Raw genomic sequence first — 20,301 nt, forward strand, 5'->3', positions numbered from 1 at the left:
AGGGCTTGAACTCACAAACCTGAGATCAAGACCTGAGCCAAGATCGAGTTGGATGCTTACCTATCTGAGCCATCCATGCACCCTTCAATATGTTTTTTAATAGAACAAAAGCTGGAGAATGGCTGTGCTAAATAAATAAAAACTGACTTGAGACTTTCTGTGTGTACTCTGTATACATTAACTTGGGTAATATTCATAAAACCCTATGAGTTAGGTGCTACTATCCCAGAATTAGGGTCTGGGAAGGTGCTCATGCAAAGTCTCACAACTGGCCATGGAAGAACTAAGATGAGAAACCAGGCATGTGTCTACGAGCACTGACGGATAGTGATAATCTGTTCTATGCTGATGACCACAAGGTATTCATTCCTTGCTTATTTGCTGAGTGCCTTCTATGTGTCAAGCACTAATGATAGACACTGGCAAGACAATAGTAAGGAAAAGAGATATGGATAACTCTTTCATCAACTTTACATTCTAGTGGGAGAAAATATTCTGATGATAAAAATTGCAAATTCTCTCAAACACAAAAATCCAGTTTTAACATTCATTTCATATGATCATTCAGGTTCTACTACTTCATCGTATTTACTTCATTTTTTAAATAATGAAAATAATATCTATGAACCTCAGCACTCAATATAAAATAGTTTGTCCCAAGATTTTCCTATTATGAAGTCAGCACAATGCACGTATTCATTTTGAGCTTTCAAAATGAGAGGTTTAACTGATAAAGAATGATTAGGTGGATGTGAGATAACAAATTAATATTTCTAATTTAAGATTAAACTATTCATAAATAGTGTTTTATTATATTAGAAATTACAAAGTGGGGCGCCTGGGTGGCTCAGTCGGTTAAGCGGCCGACTTCAGCTCAGGTCATGATATCGCGGTCCGTGAGTTCGAGCCCCGCGTCGGGCTCTGTGCTGACCGCTCAGAGCCTGGAGCCTGTTTCTGATTCTGTGTCTCCCTCTCTGATCCTCCCCCATTCATGCTCTGTCTCTCTCTGTCTCAAAAATAAATAAACGTTAAGAAAAATTTAAAAAAAAATTAAAAAAAAAGAAATTACAAAGTAATATCATGAAATCAGTCTAAGTTGAAAACTACTAGAACATTTAGTACAAGACCACTTATATGTTTAAATGTTGAAATCTTAAAATGCTTTGAGGTTTTGTGGCCGTTGAATTTAGATATTCTCATTTTTAATCTTAGATACTCCATTTTAAAAAGGTAATAAAGAATAATGGCATTAAGCTTGTCACACAAAATTATATGACATTTTCCCAACTGATACTTTTGTATCTATAATTCTATATAAATGATTTGTATTTCAAATTTATTATAATGTATGTTTCATTATTTGAGGTTCTGAGAGTTACTGGTTAATTTAAAAATATAACAAAATATTTTGGAAAAAGAATACTGTTAGCAAACCTAACAAACATTCATTAATCAAAGAATATTTGTCAATTTGCCTTTTAAAAGCTGTTTAAAAATATTTTCCTGAAGTCAAAATAATTGATCGAAATTGTACTGATTTAATTTACTTAAAAACTTTTTATTAGAAATTGAGGAAAGAAAAATCACATAATGTTTTTTTAGCTCATCGTTGTTTAGAATATTGTGAGAGGGGCACCTGGGCAGCTCATCCAGTCAAGCATCTGACTCTTGATTTTGGCTCAGGTCATGACCTCACGGTTGATTCGTGCCCTGTGTTGGGCTCTGTGCTGACAGTGCGGAGCCTGTTTGGGATTCTTTCCCTCTCTCTCTCTGGCCCTCCTACAAGTGCACGTGCATTCTCTCTGTCTCTCTCTCAAAATAAATAAGTAGACTTTTAAAAAATAGAGAGAGAGATCCTTGTGGGAACACTACACTGGCAAGGAGATGAGAAGGTAACAGTTGGGGGAACCCTGTGCCTGAACAGTAACATCGGGAGAAATCAAGAACTCCAAAAGACAGAAACACACTCCAAGATCTCAGCTAAGTGAGAAACAACCAGACCAGTACTCGAGCTGTTCTGAACTTGCACTCTGGACATGCATTTCAACATACATCTGCCTACACATGCATTTTTGTTATCTTCTGCTGAATTATAAAGCAAAACAATGATAATTCAAGATACTGGTGATGTTGTGTTTTTAAGATCAGTGGTTGATACAGAGATATTCATTTTAATTATTAATATTTCGCATATAGTTTGAATATATTCTTTAGTATGCTTGAAGCATTTATAAGAGATGAAAAGAGATGATAAAAATAACAATAAATACAGTTTCTAAGATCTTCTTTCTCAACTGCAATTTTTGAAATCATTGCTAACAGGCAAGGAGCTTAAATTAACACGTATTTTTATAGATGCATCTTTCTCTGGCCCATCCTGTGTATATCCTGGCTTCATTTGGGGGTTTCTGTGAAGGAGCACCTTTGACTGACACAACCAGAATAATACTGCTTTGGATTCTACAAAAACAGCTTGTGTCAATACCCAATTGAACAAGTGCTGTTTCTATTTCTAACGTCATCTTTTCCAAATAAACCCAGTATGTATTAAAGAGACTAATATAAATTACAAAATTCTAACACTGAGAAACAAAACATTGAATTTTCAATCGTTATTCTGTCTAACCTTTACAAAGGACATATTTATGCACATATATTCACCTTTAAATATAAAAATAATCTTGAACCAAATCATCACCCTCAATATTGGAAAAAATATGACAGAGGTATAGAGAGTAAGAATCCAAACCAAAGGTGGTAATTACCTTCAAACATTTTACCTGTAGCTTCCTCTAGTGTAGCAACATCAAGTCTGGGGCTGTAATTTCCATAACCAGCAGCAGTAAAAGCCCGAATCTGGAAAACATACACTGTTCCTGGCTTCAGGTTATTAATGGAAGCTGAAGTGGACTTGGTTTTTACTGTCGAATAGGTCCGTTCCCTTTGATCCTAGAAACAATATATTCAGGGAATATTTAATTGTAATTGCAACCAGGCAATTTGACAGGCAATTCTTGCAATTTATTTCAATTTACTGCATTGTTTTTATAAAGGCTACATTGTGCCCTGTGGAATATTGTAACATTGAGTTGTTTCTGAGATAATATAAAATGTAAATGTGAACACATGCCTTTGTTCTATAAGTTTCAAAGAGAAATAATTTTGTTAGACCATTTATATGTTTTTGAGCTTTTACTTTGTTGGTAGAGGGCACAGTGGCAAGAACTATTTAGCCATAAATATAATCAAAAGTCCTATTGACCAAAACCTGGGTACACTTATAAAATCTATGGGTTAGTAGAGGTCTTCCCTTCATAATGTAGTTCTTTTAATATTTTTCCTGAATGTTATTTAGCAAGCAAAAGGCCATGTGTGAAAAATGAAGAAAGCTATTAACTCAAGAAATTTAATGCATACCACCACCATACTGACATATCAATTGCTTTCATTAAAAACTACATTTCTCACTGAATAAAACTTTTACAAAATAGTACTTAATGGAATATTTTAAATTAAAACTATCAGTATAAAAGTTAAAGTATTATAAAATTTATGGTTTGATAATATTTTAAACATCTCTCAGTTCAAGTTCCTCATTTTCCAGATATGAAAACTGAGGCTTGCAGAGTTTAAAAATGTCTTTACATACTATATATGATAAGTTAAGAATGAAAGGAGTATAAAAATTCAAGAATATAAAAACTCCATCAAAACTTTCATCAAATGAAAAAAAATTAAAGCTTAATTGATATGACTCTAATGGGCTTTTTATTTAAAAAGCTATAAAAACTAGCCATCAAAATATACAATTTTATACAGTTTCTTATTTGTTCTATAATAAATAGTTGTTTACAATAAAACTATTCATTGAAATCTGAAAATGTCAGTCTGGTTGTTTTATTTGCCTTTACACTGATATTTGCAAAAGTATAAATAAATGTACACTATATTCAGTGAGGCTGATTTGTGATTGTCTTAATTATAATCATTTATAAAAATGACTGTTGGTATTATAAATATATATTTATCTCAAATAGAAGAACTAGGCATAACTGATATTAGATGACACAATGACATATAGAGATCACATGCTTACATACGTTACAATGCAATACTATTATTCTGTTGTAATAATTGCCTAATATGTAAGTTCAGCAAATGTAGATACAGTCCGTTTTTGTCATGAAAAATAGAAGAGAAACTATTTGAACAAATTTGCCCCCAAGGAAGGATTTGCAAAATATTTTGTCGCATTGTGAGAAACTTTACTTTCATTTACCACCTAACATATTTTTAAAATGTACTTTACTGCTTTTGAAATCTGATGAAATTTCAGGAGAGAATACAACTGTTAGTGTTTACTGGAAAACAGATATAACAAAACGAACGTTAAAAACAATGATTCCCTCAGAAACACATTTGATGGGGTAAAAAATGTATTCCCTGGTACAAAAATAAGGTATTTAAAATGTCAGTTTGGCCATGGAAGTCATGAATGCATAATGAAAATAATAAGCAAAAATACTGTAAACTTAATCTGAACATTGAAACTAATCTTAAGCTATATTTTCTTCAAAGGGAAAAATATATCTATTGCCAATGCACTGTATGCATTTAAATTATTCAATAAAGTCAGTTCAGCCCCCAAGTTTTTCCAAAGCCTTTAGGATCCTATTTTGGAATTCTGTCTAAATGGCTAAAACGGTTATGCGTACCATGGCATTTTAGCCAACTTATTTAAGTCAGTAAGTAACACTGAATTAATAGTATATTGATATTACTAATAATTGCTAATATTAATAATTATTAATTACTAATAGTAATATTAGTAACAATAATAGTTTCTGTGCTTCAAACCTTGAACCAGGTCTTTCTATGAGGTGGAGCCTAGGTAATAATTTGTGAAAAGGGTGCCCAGCCCCCTTCAGATGGGTCAGAAATAGATCCACTCATACCACTCAGTTAGATCGCTACTAAAACTCAGCCATTTTGGAGAGATTAAAGGGCAGTGCTTGGGTTTCAGCCATCCTATTTTTCATGGAGAAGGGAGTGCGAAGAAGTGGTTGACATGATTAGTATAACACATGTGGAATAAATTCCAGGAGGAATTAAAGGGAGTGGAATATCATCATTTGGTTCTGCAGTTTGGAGAAACTACATTATTTATTACAGAAAATATTTGTATGTTTTCAAATTACTAAATTACTTGAGGCCACCATCATTATCACTGAAACCATGTACTTAAGAAATCCATAGACATAAGAAATCATTAAGGGCCTAGAGATCCTAAAAGAACTGTTTTTTGAAAAAAAATGCATTGGGCTGTGTGGTTTCTGTGGTACTAAAACATCCTGCAGCTAATTATGTATCAAAAATTGAACAAATATACTGCCAGTGGAATATTTTCCTTTGTGTAACACAGGTACTTAATACACAGAAATCGTCATTATAATGATGAACCCTAGATGCAGGAAGATGGTCATTAAAAATGGCTAAAATTCACTACAAATTTCCAAATAGCTCCAAACAGTTGGCATAATGACCAAGTTTAGTCTACACTGCAGTAGGACGACACGAGACACATTGGCTGCACATTTCGGCTGCTCTTAGCACTTACTTTCTCGTAATACTTGATTTCATATTCTGTGATGACTCCATTGGGATGCTCGGGCTCTTGCCAGGAAAGTTCCACACTCCGCTGCAGCACCCTTTCCTTCATCACTCCGCTCACTTGCGAGGGAGCTGTTTGGACAAGACATGTCAATAAACAATGAGAAAATTCACTGGATGCCTCAAATCAAATGTCACAACCGATCAGTCCCATGCTGTGCCAGTTTCATTAAGGTAAAAGAAAGCACCTTTTCATAGCTCACAATTCAGAAGCTAATGAATATTCAAATAGGACCTTATTACTGTTCATAAACCTTAATAGAAATTTAAATTAAAGTGCAAACAGCAGAAGATAGCATTGTTCAAGTTAGTGAAAAATGGAAATGATGGGGCTGAGAATGACAATTAAGCAAATGAATGCTAATTAAGGCTACAAAATATGATTTCAGATTAATCTCCAGTGATAAACTAAGTCCAAATATTTACTTCACATGCAATGGCAATACACTTTTTAAAAGAAAAAAGTACTTTAATATTGTGGAATACAAATGGCTACTTCAGTGTTCAATTAAAGGGACAGCAGCTTTTAGAAATGTTTTTATGTTTTAACTGTGTGTGTGTGTGTGTGTGTGTGTGCGTGTGTGTATTCCCAAAGAATTCCAATTAACCTTGGGAAAAATTTTTTACACTTCATTAGGTCAAGATGCAGGAGAACGCTAAAGCTGCCGCCACTTCAATACGTGGGTGAACATACACACACGCAGACGCTTGCACATGTAATTTCTACGTACGTAACCTAGGTTTCAAGCTTTGATAGAAGTAATTCAAACCATGGTTTTGCTCTCTCTTTCTATATAGATAATAATATGCTTAGAGCCCTTTCATTCTAATTAGTGGCATATACTCTTTTTGGTAGCTAACACTGTGGAATGTAGCAAACTAATTTGCTCTGTCTAATTTGCTCGGTGATGATTAACTAGTTGTCTCCTCTGTCTAAATGAGTAGCTGCACTGGCTTGGCTGAATTTCAGTGGGGTCATTATGTTTCATGTATCATGCTCTATCTCATTCTGTAAAATATTTTCAGGCTGTTAATTTAATTTTCAGATGTCTAAAATTGTTAATAATCTTGCTGACAGAAAAGCAATTATACGGGGCCAGGGCTGTTTAAGCAGGCTTCTGATGTTTATCCCTTTGACTTCATTTTGTTTCTTCTACTTCTTAATATTTTCTTGTATCAATGTCTAGGAAACACATTTTTCACTTCTTTCCGGCTTGGCGATTTTGAGGGAAGCACATGGATGATGCATGATTCCCATTTCCTCTCAGATTACTAACAGAAGCATAACTAGGGCAGATTAAGTGGAACAACTCTCCCTTTAGGGCGATGCAGCTGAAGTACTCAACAGACTGTGTTTACAGACTAAATGCGTTTCTGATATGTTTCCAATGAAACAAATTTCTAATAAGAACTCTTATTTTTGCCATGACTTTTAAAACCTGAATATATGCAGTAAAGAAGAATTTGTTTCTAAAGTGATTTGTCTATCCATCCAGAACATGCTTAGCATATTTTCAGCCGCCTGGGATGTTCGAGAGGCTGCTTCCGCAAGCTATAGCCCGGGGAAACACAAACCCCAACGAATTTTGAGGTGCAAATCTACTTAGCAAAAAATTTCCAATAACCTAATTTACTTAAGATCATTCCGAAAAATCTGTATGTAAACTTTAGTATAAAATAGAATGGAGCACAGGTAAGAATACTACAATAGTCAGTAACACGGAATTAGTCAGTAAGGCTGCCAGCCTCTGATCAGGGTTTAGGATATGACGTGTGCCATTTGGAAATACATGTAGTGGAAAACAGGCACAGAGCTAGGAGATGCCATCTAGGTCCTTTTCAAACAACACAGATAGCTGAATGTGATTTTCAATGTCAAGCAAACTGTAGCACATTTTGCTTAGTTTGTATCCTAAATAGTAAGGCGAAGAGACACCGAATTCCTCAAAAAATGGAGGAGACATGGGGGATATAGATGTGCCTCATTTAGTTTCTGACATGTCACAGCAATATCTAAGTATAGAATGAGATTTGATTTCTGCAGGTTACACATTAAAATTATATTCATTATTTCATCCTGGAAAAGAACTTTTACCAATAAATTTATGGTAACTGAGGATGGGGGGGAGATGTCAAAAATACATTTGTAATATATAGTATTTTTATCACAGCATTAAAAGCAACTGTACTACAATGTATTTTCCGTCTTTTGTGCATGGAGTCATCTGTGAATGACTATACTCCTGATTTTCTGTACATTTCCTTTTTAAAAATGTGTCCCTTGCTGATACTATATCGAGTCACACATTTAAGAGGGTCAGAGCTAGAAGTATTAGCACATGGCCCTTGAGAATAGATAAATTGCATGATAGGAAATATCTTTGTCTGTCTTACGTCCTTCAAGTACAACATTTTGGTACAGGAGAATTGATAATATTTTCCCTTGAGTTTCAATATTTTAGGCATAAAGATTTACAGCTCATAAACAAAACCATCTCTAAGCTAGTCAGATTCTAACAGGATCACTATTTTCAGACAAAGTTATATGTAAAAGTAAAATTGAAATGACATCAGGCTCTTTAATCTTAAAACACAATGATTACTAGGATTACTATGTTTGATCTAAATTAATCACATTGTAACAATTTCACTAATACACTCACTCTTACACCAAAATATCCAATTAACTACAGTCTGAAGTTCATTTTGGAAAGAAATGTATGCAACTAAATTATATACATACTTAAGACCCAATTAGGTGTGATGACATTTAAATTATATTTTTGTAATTAGCAAAGTGAAACAAAATCTATTGTAATTGGAATTGATGAGAAGCTAATAAATAGTAACCAACAATAGTAAATTTATTAAATTGGAAAATATGGGCAAACAAATACTACAAAGAAGGGAGCTTCTACATATGAATTGTTAATAGGGTTTCTAACAAATGATTAACAGATTCATATCTCACCTAAGTTTCTAGCAATTCTAAAATATAAAAATTAATTTCAACTGAAGAAACTTTTCTTTGCCCCTAAAAAGTCTCAGGACTTACGGGGGACACATATGGAGTCCGTACAATTGACAGTGAAAGACAATCTTAGGAAATTCAGAAAATGCTTTCTGAGGTTCAAATGGAAAATCTCAACAACAGAAGAACAAAGTTGATAAAGTTGATGCAAAAGGAAATCAAAAGTCTAATAACAGGCCAAAAGGCAAAATCTGTGGGCTGCAGTTATTAGTGTAAGGCTTTGAATTTATTATTTATTTATTTATTTTTTAATGTTTATTTATTTTTGAGGAAGAGAGAGAGAGACAGAGACACAGAGTGAATGAGAGAGGGGCAGAGAGAGAGGGAGACACTAAATCTGAAGCAGGCTCCAGGCTCTGAGCTGTCAGCATAGAGCCCGATGCAGGGCTTGAAATCACAAACTGTGAGATCATGACCTGAGCCAAAGTTGGACGTCCAGCCGACTGAGCCACCCAGGTGCCCAAAGGCTTTGAATTTAAAAATAATCAGTAAGAATGGTAGGTTTATGTACAGACGTGAACCAATCAACATTTTACAGATTTTGAGCTTCATGCCCTTGTGCATGATTTTTGATCTTAATCAATGCCTAATTAAAATTCAAGTACAACAAACATAGTTAAATTACAAGGGGAAAAATATTCATAAGGGCTCCATTTTTTCCACTAAAATATTAAATTTACCTATATGCATGGAAAAATTTTCCAGCATGAAAGGGGGGAAAAGACAATTTAAAAACATTGTATAATAGGCAAATGGCACTCTAAAGATGTCCATATTCTAATTTCTGGAACATGTGAATATGCAATTACATGGCAAAAGGGACACTGCAGATGTAATTAAGGTTACAGACCTCACGATAAAGATATTATTCTGGATCCTTGCCAGGGGGCCTAATCTAATCACATCAGCCCTTAGGAGCAGAGGAATTTCTCCAGCCAGGGTCAGAGAGATGCCGCAGAAGGAGGAGTCAGAGAGATTTGAAACATGAAAGAAAATCAACTTCCCATTGCTGGAGGAGCCACAGGAGAAATATGAGAAAATATGGAGGCAGACTTATGGATCAAAGACTGACCCTGGTTCACATAGGAAGGGAAATGGAGGCCACAATTCCACCAGTTCAAAAGCTCTGAATTCTGATAACAACATGGATGAACTTGGAAGTGGATCTTCACTGGAACTCCAGATAAGAGTACAGCCCAGCTAATGACCTGATTTCAGCCAGGGAAGCTGGCAATCGAGAACCCAGCTGAGCCCCATTGCACCCAGACTTCTGACCCACAGAACTAGAAAATAATGAATGGGTGTTGCTTTAAGGTTTTTTGTGGTAGTTTTTATAGTAGCCATAGAAAACTAATACACATATTAAAAATATATAAATAGACTTACTAGAATTTTAATGAAGTCTATGAATAAAGGTTAGTGGTAGGATAGTTTAATAATGTGATCTATCAGACTTTATGTTGAAATAGCATAGAGTCAAGGAATTTTTATCTTAATTAGGACTCAAAATGCAATGTCTTATAGAAAAAAAAACTCCAATATACATTTGGAAGAAACGTGTGTGTGTGTGTGTGTGTGTGTGTGTGTGTGTGTGTGTGGTAGGACTTCAATGAAGCTAGTGAATTTGATTTTGAATTTAAAAAGTAATTTATTTGTACTAAAAATTATTTTTACTATACTTAAATGTTCTCAATGAATTTCAATAAAGAAGGGTGGGTGAAATTGGGGCGCCTGGGTGGCTCAGTCAGTTGAGTATCTGACATCAGCTCAGGTCATGATCCTGCAGTTTGTGGGTTCGATCCCTGTATCGGGCTCTGTGCTGACAGTTCAGAGTCTGGAGTCTGCTTCGGATTCTGTGTCTCCCTCTTTCTCTGCCCCTCTCCCACTCACGCTCTCAATCTCTCTCTCAGAAATAAATAAACATTAAAAAAAAGAAAAAGAAAAACTTTAAGAAGGGTGGGTGAAAAAATAATATTTGTATTTCTAAACAATACAATGAGGTAGGATGGGTCAATAAGCATGAAATGACCTTTTACCATTCATCTCAAGTTGTTAAATCTACTTACTTTTGTTAGATTTCCATTAGGTAAATACAAAAAGTGAAAATGAAGATATTTTTAGAACACAGTCAAATGCATATCTGGCAATAGAATAATAGTCTTTACTTAATGCTTTGTTGCTATCCAGTATGGAATTCATTCTTAACAATCCCTTGAAATAACAAATATGTGTATTATTAGGAGCTTAGTATTTTATAACACAACTTTTAGCTTTTTCACTCTTCCTCACAGATGTTTCATTTTTACACTGTAGGACAAACATATAAAAATATAGAGAAATTTATTTCAATAACAAACACTAGGCCACAAGTATATATGATTCTGTGGAGTATCATGTAACGTATCAATTCCACTTTTAGGGTATGTTAGAATACATAAAAAATTCTAACATGTGATTTCACTAAACTTCAATTTCTTCCTGGCTCAGAAAAAAAATAGAGTCACTAATAATATTGTGAGCAGTAAATATAAAATTTTATGTGAAAGAAAAAGCACAGGGACTAGGGGCAATTGAGTCTGCAGCAATTACAAACAATCCATTTGCAATAGATGTCTGTCAAATTACTTTTGGTTGGATAGAAGCATGATCTATGACTAAAACAAATATAAAGTCTGTAAGTAGTTGAAAAAAATAAGCTAATCTTTTTCAAAATTAAATTACATAAATTGCATTGCTATCTTATTCAACACACCAATTAGGATGGTGATGTTTTATTTGAAATGTAAAATATACAATATCACAAATAAAAGATACATCATAGAATGGATTTCTAAACATATTTCAAAACAATTATTAAAAAGACAACTTGACTAAGAGCTAAAAATAAGATCTAAAAGTTCTGCGAATAAGTGAATTTGATGTTGAATTGACAGCACAGGAAAAGAAAGCATCTGGATTGGTATCCAAGTCAGGTAGATCTGTAAGTCAAGTCAATACATTTTTAGTAGGATGATAAAGCGCATAACAGGAACAACAAAAGTCACTACTCCACTATTTGAACAACTAAGAATGGCCTTGTTTTTTGAAGCAAGAGTCACAGCATCTTTGTAAAAATGATCTGACAAAAAATCTTGCTGAGAATAAAATTTTTTCTCTGTTATCATCAGATGATTAACAACCAATTGTTTGCATGTTTAATTAATTACCATGGGAATTAGCACTTCTTGGCAAAATCTCTATGTAAAATGCTTTAAGGGAAACGGCTGTGTAGAAAGCTACTGTGGCTATTGGTCCTAAACACATATTGGGACTCCTGCAAACCTCTAAAATGTTAACTGATGAAGGGTTAATTTGTAATTCCTGGTGCATTTGAATTTTCATATAATTACAGTGGAATTGTAATTCTTCATATAAATAAAATAAAATATTATATAAACGGTAGGTATATATTAGGCAGCTTCCCAGAACTAGCTGTATCATTCAGACCAGTCACACCTACAAAGGAGTAAGTAAATGATGACCTAATATAACAATTCAGAAAGGTTAAAGAGTCCTTGATATTGAGTCAGACATTTTATCCATCTAACTTGAAAATATTGTAAGTTGAAAATGCACTAAATACACGTAACCTACCAAACATCATAGCTTAGCTCACCCTACCTTAAATGTGCTCAGAACACTTGTACTAGCCTACACTTGAGCAAAATCATCTAACACAAAGCCTAGCCTATAATCAACTACTGAGTATCTCATATAATTTAGTTAACACTATACTGAAAGTGAAAAACAGAATGGTTGTAAGCATAGCAGTTGTTCACCCTTGTGGTCGCATGACTGAATGGGAGCTTCAGCGGGGGGCCGCTGACCAGTATCACAAGAGAGGAAAAGATCAAAATTCAAAAATTGGAGTACAGTTTCTAGTAAGTATGTCTCACTTTTGTACCTCTGTAAAGTTAAAAAAAAGGGAAGTCAAAACATTGTAAGTCAAACCATTGTAAATAGGGACCGCCTGTAGTTCAGTTCTATTCAACACATATTTGTTTGCCATTTACTATCTGCAGGGCATTGTGGCATTTCTACAAATCCTTACAGTTTGCAGTGGTCACATAAATAATCTTCCTTATATAATAATATATGTGTATAACCTTCTTTCTTCCCTACCAAAACTCTGTGAACTAGGTAGGTTCTATTTCATTCGTGAAGAAGCTGGGTTTCAGAAATTAAATAGAATGCAATCAGGAAGGGGCAGATTTTAGATTGAATCTCATGCTTTTAAGTTGTAATTCTCATCTGTTTTCAACTACAGAACAATCATTCCAGGTGGGAGTGAGTAGATGCTAGAAGGAGGAAAGCTGAGCATTCATTCATTTAAATTTGCTAAGATTCCACGATGTGACATAATGATGAAGAGGCCCTTAGGGACCTGCTCCACAGGCAATAGTCCTAGAACCTGCAGATACCAGAAGTGATCAAACTGAGTAGAGGTTTGTTTAATTACTATTTTTGTAAAAAAGAGCGAATTCATGTATATCCTACAAAATTCAAAAAGTATAATAGTGTATAGCAAAAAGAAAGACTCCCTCCCAATCTGGTCCCATGACACAGTTACCCTCCCCTAAAGCAACCATGCTTAGCAGTCTTTGACACCCTTCCAGAAGCAGCCTAGGTATGTACAAGTATATGCATTTTTTACATGAATGGCATTCTAATGGCACAGTTCAAAACCTTGATGTTTTCATTTATACTTCATTTTAAAAATTGTATTATTGAACACATGCAGCTCTGCACAGCTCTTTCAATTGTGTCGTGTTCCATTATACAGATGTACTAGGATGTATCTGACCAGACCCTTGTCAATAAGCATGGGTCTTTCCCATCTGTTTCTCTTATAAATTATGCTGCAATGAAACTGCTGGTAAGCCAGTATTTAATATGAATCCTCTAAGGAGAATAAAATATTTCAGAGCAGATTAGTGCCTGCAGGTGAAAAACAGGTAGATGAGGTTACATGGGCTGAATTGGCTAAATGTCTTCATTGTTAAAACTCACTTGGAGTCATTGCTTCATAAAAGGAAATGAGTACTAAATAAATTTATTATAACTTAAATATTTAAGATAGTGACATGCGAAGTGCAGACTGGCTATTGCAAGGCCAAGTGCAGCCACAAGTCAGTGGCCTATGAGGAGCGTAGGAGTTTGTGTCAGATGTACAACTACGACAGCCGGGACATTTTTGTTGTTGTTGCTCAGCTGACATCTTTTTTTCTGAGCAAAACTTTCTTGATGAAAGAAGCATTTCTTTTTCTTTGCAGTCTCCTTGATGGTTTTCTTTCTGGAACAAGCTACTTATCATATATTAGCATTCTGAGTAGCAATGTCTTTTAAAAGTATTCTAGGATTAGTCTTAAGTACCCTTCACTATTATTCTAAAATGTCCAATAGGTAAGATCACTCTAACAACATTGTCATTGATTTCTGATGAGAGTTTCATTCATTTATAAATTCAACATAAAAATTTTCATGACTGAATAGAGTATAAACAAAGAATTGTTCAGATTGCAAAGATTATGAGGCTCAAGTTCTCACTTTCAAGGAGATTTTAATATAGAAAATGAGTTAAAATGTGAATATGCACATTCTGAATACACAAGTAAGTACAATAGCCTACATAAGATATGAAGCATGTGCTAGTAAATTCTTGGGAGGCAGTAAAGAGTAAACCATACAAAAACTATCACTGCTTAAAAAAAAATCAGTTCTAATTCAGTGTTTGACTGGTATAACTACATATTTAAACTAATTATCAGGAATATTGTCATCAAGTCTATAATCTGCAAGAGAGAACTTTATATCAACTAAATAACAACAGAGCCAGGTTCAAGACTGGGCCCATGACTTCTCTCTAATGGCCTCCACCAGTAAGTGACAACTTACTGAATCATTCTTCCTCTGTTTCAGCTAATACAGAATTATTACTTTTTTTCCCTAAAATACTAGTTCCCTTGTTGACAGTACTACACGACATAACATTTAGTTATTTTATAGTTTTTTAAACGTCTCCTCTGGTACTCTGATGCTCCTTGAAGGCAGGAAATTTAGAGAAGTGGCAGTGTAGGAGTGAAGGGCACAGTCCCAGTGAACTCGTCTACTGGATTTGCTCATGAGTTTCATTGTTTATTTGAAAACTGTGCAACCTTGAGCAAGGAACTGAACTTCCCTGTGCCTCAGCTTTCTCAACTTTAAAATAACTATAATCTTGGGGCACCTGGGTGGCTCAGTCTGTTGAGCATCTGACTACGGCTCAGGCCATGATCTCACAGTTTGTGAGTTTGAGCCCTGCATCGGGCTTGCTGCTGTCAGCACAGAGCCCACTTCAGATTCTCTGTCCCTCTCTCTCTCTCTCTCTCAAAAATAAATAAACATTAAAATATAAAACAAAATAGCTATAATCAGATTGGATACTTTATAAATAGAATTGTTCTAGAAATTTTATATATAAATACATATTAAATACTGAAAACCATTCCTGGTACATGGTAAGATCTCAAAACAATATATTATGTATTATTATCCTATAATTTTTTGTCTGTATTAGATTTACTGATGCCTGGGACTCACTTAAGAATACTCTAACGTCAGAGTCAGGCATCAGTATGTTTCAAATGCTTCTCAGATGAAGCTAACATACAGCTGAGTTTGAGAACAATTTCTTTGCAGCTTTGGGGGGAACATAAATTGCCATTTCAAGGTGAAATTCCAGTGCTCTCCATAATAAATGCTGATATATATTATATTGAGAGTTTTTATTCAATTTCTATAATTTAGAAATGACCAATTTCTATAATTTATATTATTTTATATGTACCAGCTAGACAGAAAGACATTAATTTAAGCCATTTAGAAGGAACGTACTACTGTAAAAACTGAAAAAAAAAACCTATCCAAATGGGAAGGGGAACAACAATACATTTCTTTTTCAAAATATCATAATATATATTGAATTGAGAGCAAAATACAGATGAAGCAATGTCTCTATTTTGGGTGGTAAAAAAACAAATATTTTGAATGATATTTTTTAAAGCCATCATCACACATGGTCTATCAGGTAATCTGGTTCTATCACTAATTTTTCATGAATCCATAGCAAAAGACTAGCTTATTTACAAGGCCAACAATGTGACTATGGACCACAACTAGATCTTTTTAAGAATGAAAATGAACCTTTAAATAGAATACATATAGAATACCTACATTTCCATATTTATATACACACATTGGCTAATGACAAAAACCTCCCATACATGTCATCAAAGCAACATTTCAGTTGTGTATATTTTCTTTGGTATTGGAATATGTTTTATTATAAATAGAGAATTGTGTTGTATTTCAATCAGAACAATACTGTAATACCAGTTGACAATTTTTGAAATGTTAACTTAGTCCAAATGCTTATGTTATAAATATGTTTAATTATAATTTTCATAGCTATCTAACTTCTTTACAACATGAATACTATTTCTATTAATTTATTTTAAACAAAGACTGTCTAAATTATTTTGTTTGATATTTATGTTTGATTACTGTAACTATATTTTCTTACAATATGTGTATGAGTATAATCTCTTGTTTAGATAAATAAGTTTAGTTTATATACTATTGCATAATATCATGACATCATGTGACTGTTCTTAAATTATATAATAAAATATACTAATATTTATATAAATTCACATATATGATTATGTGCAAAGCAAGCTCATTAGTTCCTCTCCTAAATATCTACACAATATTTAAATTATTCAGTATATTATAACAATATTCTGGAAGTCCACACTTGGTTTACTCTTCAGGAGCAGTAGAGCATGTATTTAAACATGTTGGTTGTTTACTAAGAGGAACATTGTCGATAAGAAGCATATTAAAGAAAGAAGTGACATCAGTTTTGCCTGATAGCAGTGTGTTAGTTATACACATTCAAAATAAACCCTATTTTCCATTAGAATAAAACTTGCATTACTGACTGCCGCTGTGTGCTTACTGTGAGACCTCACTGCATTTAGAGCTTCCAAATCTTTTCCCAGTATACTGCCATTTTTCATCATTGTAAAATCAATATAATGTATTGCTACCAAAGTTTCTTAAAATTAATGAAAGAGAATAAAAATTGAGTGTTCTTTGTATGTGATGATACAGTTTCATAAAATGTTTCACATGTGAGTGTTCGTGTATGAATGTACCAAAGTAAAGATATACAATATGCTTCTGTGGATTAGTATTAATAAATTGAAATTTTTTTGAAAGCCACTTCATTATACGATATATAATTGAGGGTATATCCATTTATAGAATGATATATACATATGCTTAAAGTCATACAATGCAAAACCCAATGCAGCAAACATAAGATTGATAATTTCATAGGGCACCATTCTTTTATTCTATCTCAAAGTTCTCGATAATGATTGAAGAGAATAGCCAAGTCCATTATATCTGACTGCTATCAACTTCATGCTTTCCTACTTTACAACTTCTTTTTATTCTCTCTCCTCTTTGTATCTTTTTAAAAGAATTTTTTAAAAATCATTATTTATTTTTGAGAGAGAGAGCATGAGCAGGGGTGGAACAGAGAGAGGAGATACAGAATCCAAAGCAGGCTCCAGGCTCTGAGCTGTCAGCACAGAGCCCGACATGGGGCTCAAACCCATGAGCCGTGAGATCATGACCTGAGCTGAAGTTGGATGCTTAACCGACTGAACCACCCAGGAGCCCCCTCCCTCCTCTTTGCATCTTCTACTCTAGTATGAATTGTTTTTGACTCTATTTTTCTCCAGGCCTAAGCTCTCATGTATTCAAACCATCCTACTTTCTAAAATGTTATATAAAATTATTATTTTTTCCAAAAAGTGTTCCCCATTTGTGGTTTTGTCCATTTTATTTTTTACTTTTTTTCCCCAAATCATCATTCCGGTAGTGTTCCTCACAATTAATTTTGATTTTAATCCCATTCTATTATAAGTTGAACTATTCCAGAAGGGGAAAAAGAAAGAAGGGAAGGGGAAGGAAGGAAGAATGGGATAAAGAAGTGGAGAAGAAAAATAAGACCTGAAGTATCTCACTAAATTTATTCATTTAAAATGTTTAAGTGTAAAATGTACCTCACTGTGGAGAAAATATATCTGCTCCAGGTATTCTGAATATATTTTCTCTCACAGTGCATAAACTTAACAAATTCGTATTGCTTAATAATAAGTTCTCAATATCAGTCATCAGTTATTAGTTTACTTCAATCAAGATCTTACTACAAACTAAGCACTTAGTTTAATACAATCTGCTAAATAATTTCAGCTAACATTGCAGCTTGTATTTTAAGGTTGCTGCTTCACAATGTATAAGCTACTGCCTAGGAAGTTAGGCACAAATGAAAACTACATTGAATTCCCTAAACCTGTATGATGCCAATGGTGCAATGTGGCATTAATTCACCAAATAATATTTTAGTTCCAAGAGAAAATTAATGCAGTTTACTATGGTGGCCAATTAATACCCAAGGAGTCACTTTTATGCACTGGGAAAATCTAGCTTATAATGAATAGTTATATGCAGGGAGAGTTATCAATTCATGAATATTTGGTTCCAAAAGTTAATTTGAGGTTTAGTTGTTTGTAATTTGGGCTTCATTTCTCATAGAAACAATATCACAAATAGCACTGTGATTGCCAGGTTAGCACACAAACATGTAATTGACCCAAAATATTGTACATGGGTACAGAGAAGGAGTTAAATAATCCTGTTTTAATACTAGCAACTAGGCAAAACAGAAAAACCAACACAATGCGTACAATGTATTTGTAATTACTACTGAATATGGTGCTCAATGAAAAATTTAAGATCTTCCCAAATACTCCTAAAATTCTGTTGTCTCCTAGCCAGAGACGGAAACTGATCAGCTTTTGCTTGCCTTCTGCTTCTCCCCTCCTCTTGCCATATATGAAGTTTTTACTTTATTCCATAGTATCCAGCCACCTAGAAATAACCATGTCAGTAACTAACTAGAACATAAATACAATTAGGATAACATTTTACCTTTTATCAGTTAGAGTAGGGGTCAATGGTCATGGGCCAAATCTGGCTAGTCAACTGTTTTCATGAATAAAGTTTAAATAGAACATAGCTGCATCTGATTACAGATGGTCTATGGCTGCTATTGTGCTAAATATCAAAGGTGAGGAATTGCAACAGAGAAAATATGGCCTGTAATGTGTGAAATACTTATTGTCTAGTACTTTTCAGAAAAAGTTTGTGTCCCCCTGAGTTGGAGTCTGTTCGGCTACAAGTAGGAAAAAAAAACAAAAAACAAATAAACAGTGGTTTAAGGTTTTTGTTTTTGCTTTCCTCATGCAAAAAAAAAAAAAAAAAAAAAAAAAAAAGAATAAGAAAAGAAAAAAGAAAAGAAAAAAAAAGTACTCTGCAGATGGGCAGTTGCTATACTTTGTTCATTGGCTCCAGGATTTACAGATGATGCCCCCGGCCTTTCCCTCGTGGTTGCAAGATGCTGCTGTTGCTGCTACTACAGCCCTCACATCCACGTTGCTGGCATGCAATAAAAAGGCAATGTGGAATGCTCACGATCTAAATAAGGAAAGCCAACTCTTACAGCAAGCTCTAGCAATCTTCTGTTTACATCTCATTCATCTCATTCCCTACACTGGAAATGGAGTTTTAAATTTTAAGCGGGGTGTACCGCTGTCCTAAAAAATGATAATAAAAAAAAGAAGAAAGAACTTGTTATTAAAGAGGAAACCAGCACTGTCTGCCACCCTCATCTTCCCAACAGCAGTGAAGACGGCAACCATTCACTTAACTTGATTCCCACCCCATCCCCAACCTGCTCAATTTCTTTTCTGAATATAGAAGAGTAAGGACCAAGGGAAGTGATTCAGATTCCTAAATGAAGGCACTAGATCATGAACAAAAGTACTTTTATGTAAGTTAGGACTTGAAGAGATATTAATGGCACCACTAAGTCCTTTTCTGTCACTTTCAAGAGTAAGGTGGGAAAAAACGTTTTCCTTGTTTGGCTATATCGGGGAGTTATTTCAGATAAGGCTTTTCCCTGTAGGACCAGAAAGCTGTAGGACACGAGCAGAGCAACAGCAGGCCTGAAAAGGTTAGAGCAAGTGATTTAAACATATTTTTGGTTAAAGAAGACATTTACTAGACAGCATGAACAATATGTCAACCAACATAAATACAGAACTTTTTATAAGAACACTTTTCATTGACATTATTTCATTTAATCATTTTATACTCAAGAAATTCCTATGTGAAAAAGAGGGTCTCAAATTGATTCACAGTTCTAACAAGAAATATTCCACTATGCATATTTTAGGCATCTCGTATGTGCTAAATAAATGGATAAATTCATTATACTACAAATTACCCATTCTTTCTCTTTTTAGGTTCATTTATTTATTTTTGAGAGAAAGAGAGGGGATGAGAGTGGGGCAGAGCCTGACATGGGGCTTGAACTCACAAACCATGAGATTATGACCTGAGCTGAAATCAAGAGTCAGATGCTTAACCAACTGAGCACCCCACGC

General features: G+C 34.2%; 1 protein-coding gene across 5 annotated transcripts in view; it reads right to left on the minus strand.

The window, feature by feature from the left end:
* EPHA7 (EPH receptor A7) overlaps window positions 1-20,301 on the minus strand; it is a 171,837-nt gene that overhangs the window by 26,466 nt on the left and 125,070 nt on the right. For 3 of the 5 annotated variants that reach the window (XM_043591952.1, XM_043591951.1, XM_043591955.1), the window contains exons 6-7: window positions 5,618-5,742; window positions 2,766-2,949 (exon numbers count right to left, since the gene is read on the minus strand). In XM_043591952.1, the coding sequence (XP_043447887.1) occupies window positions 2,766-2,949; window positions 5,618-5,742 (309 nt within the window). The remainder of the gene's footprint in view (window positions 1-2,765; window positions 2,950-5,617; window positions 5,743-20,301) is intronic. The other 2 variants (XM_043591954.1, XM_043591953.1) reach the window with 1 other exon arrangement.

This window comes from Prionailurus bengalensis, chromosome B2, assembly GCF_016509475.1.
Source record: "Prionailurus bengalensis isolate Pbe53 chromosome B2, Fcat_Pben_1.1_paternal_pri, whole genome shotgun sequence".
Lineage (NCBI taxonomy): Eukaryota > Metazoa > Chordata > Mammalia > Carnivora > Felidae > Prionailurus > Prionailurus bengalensis.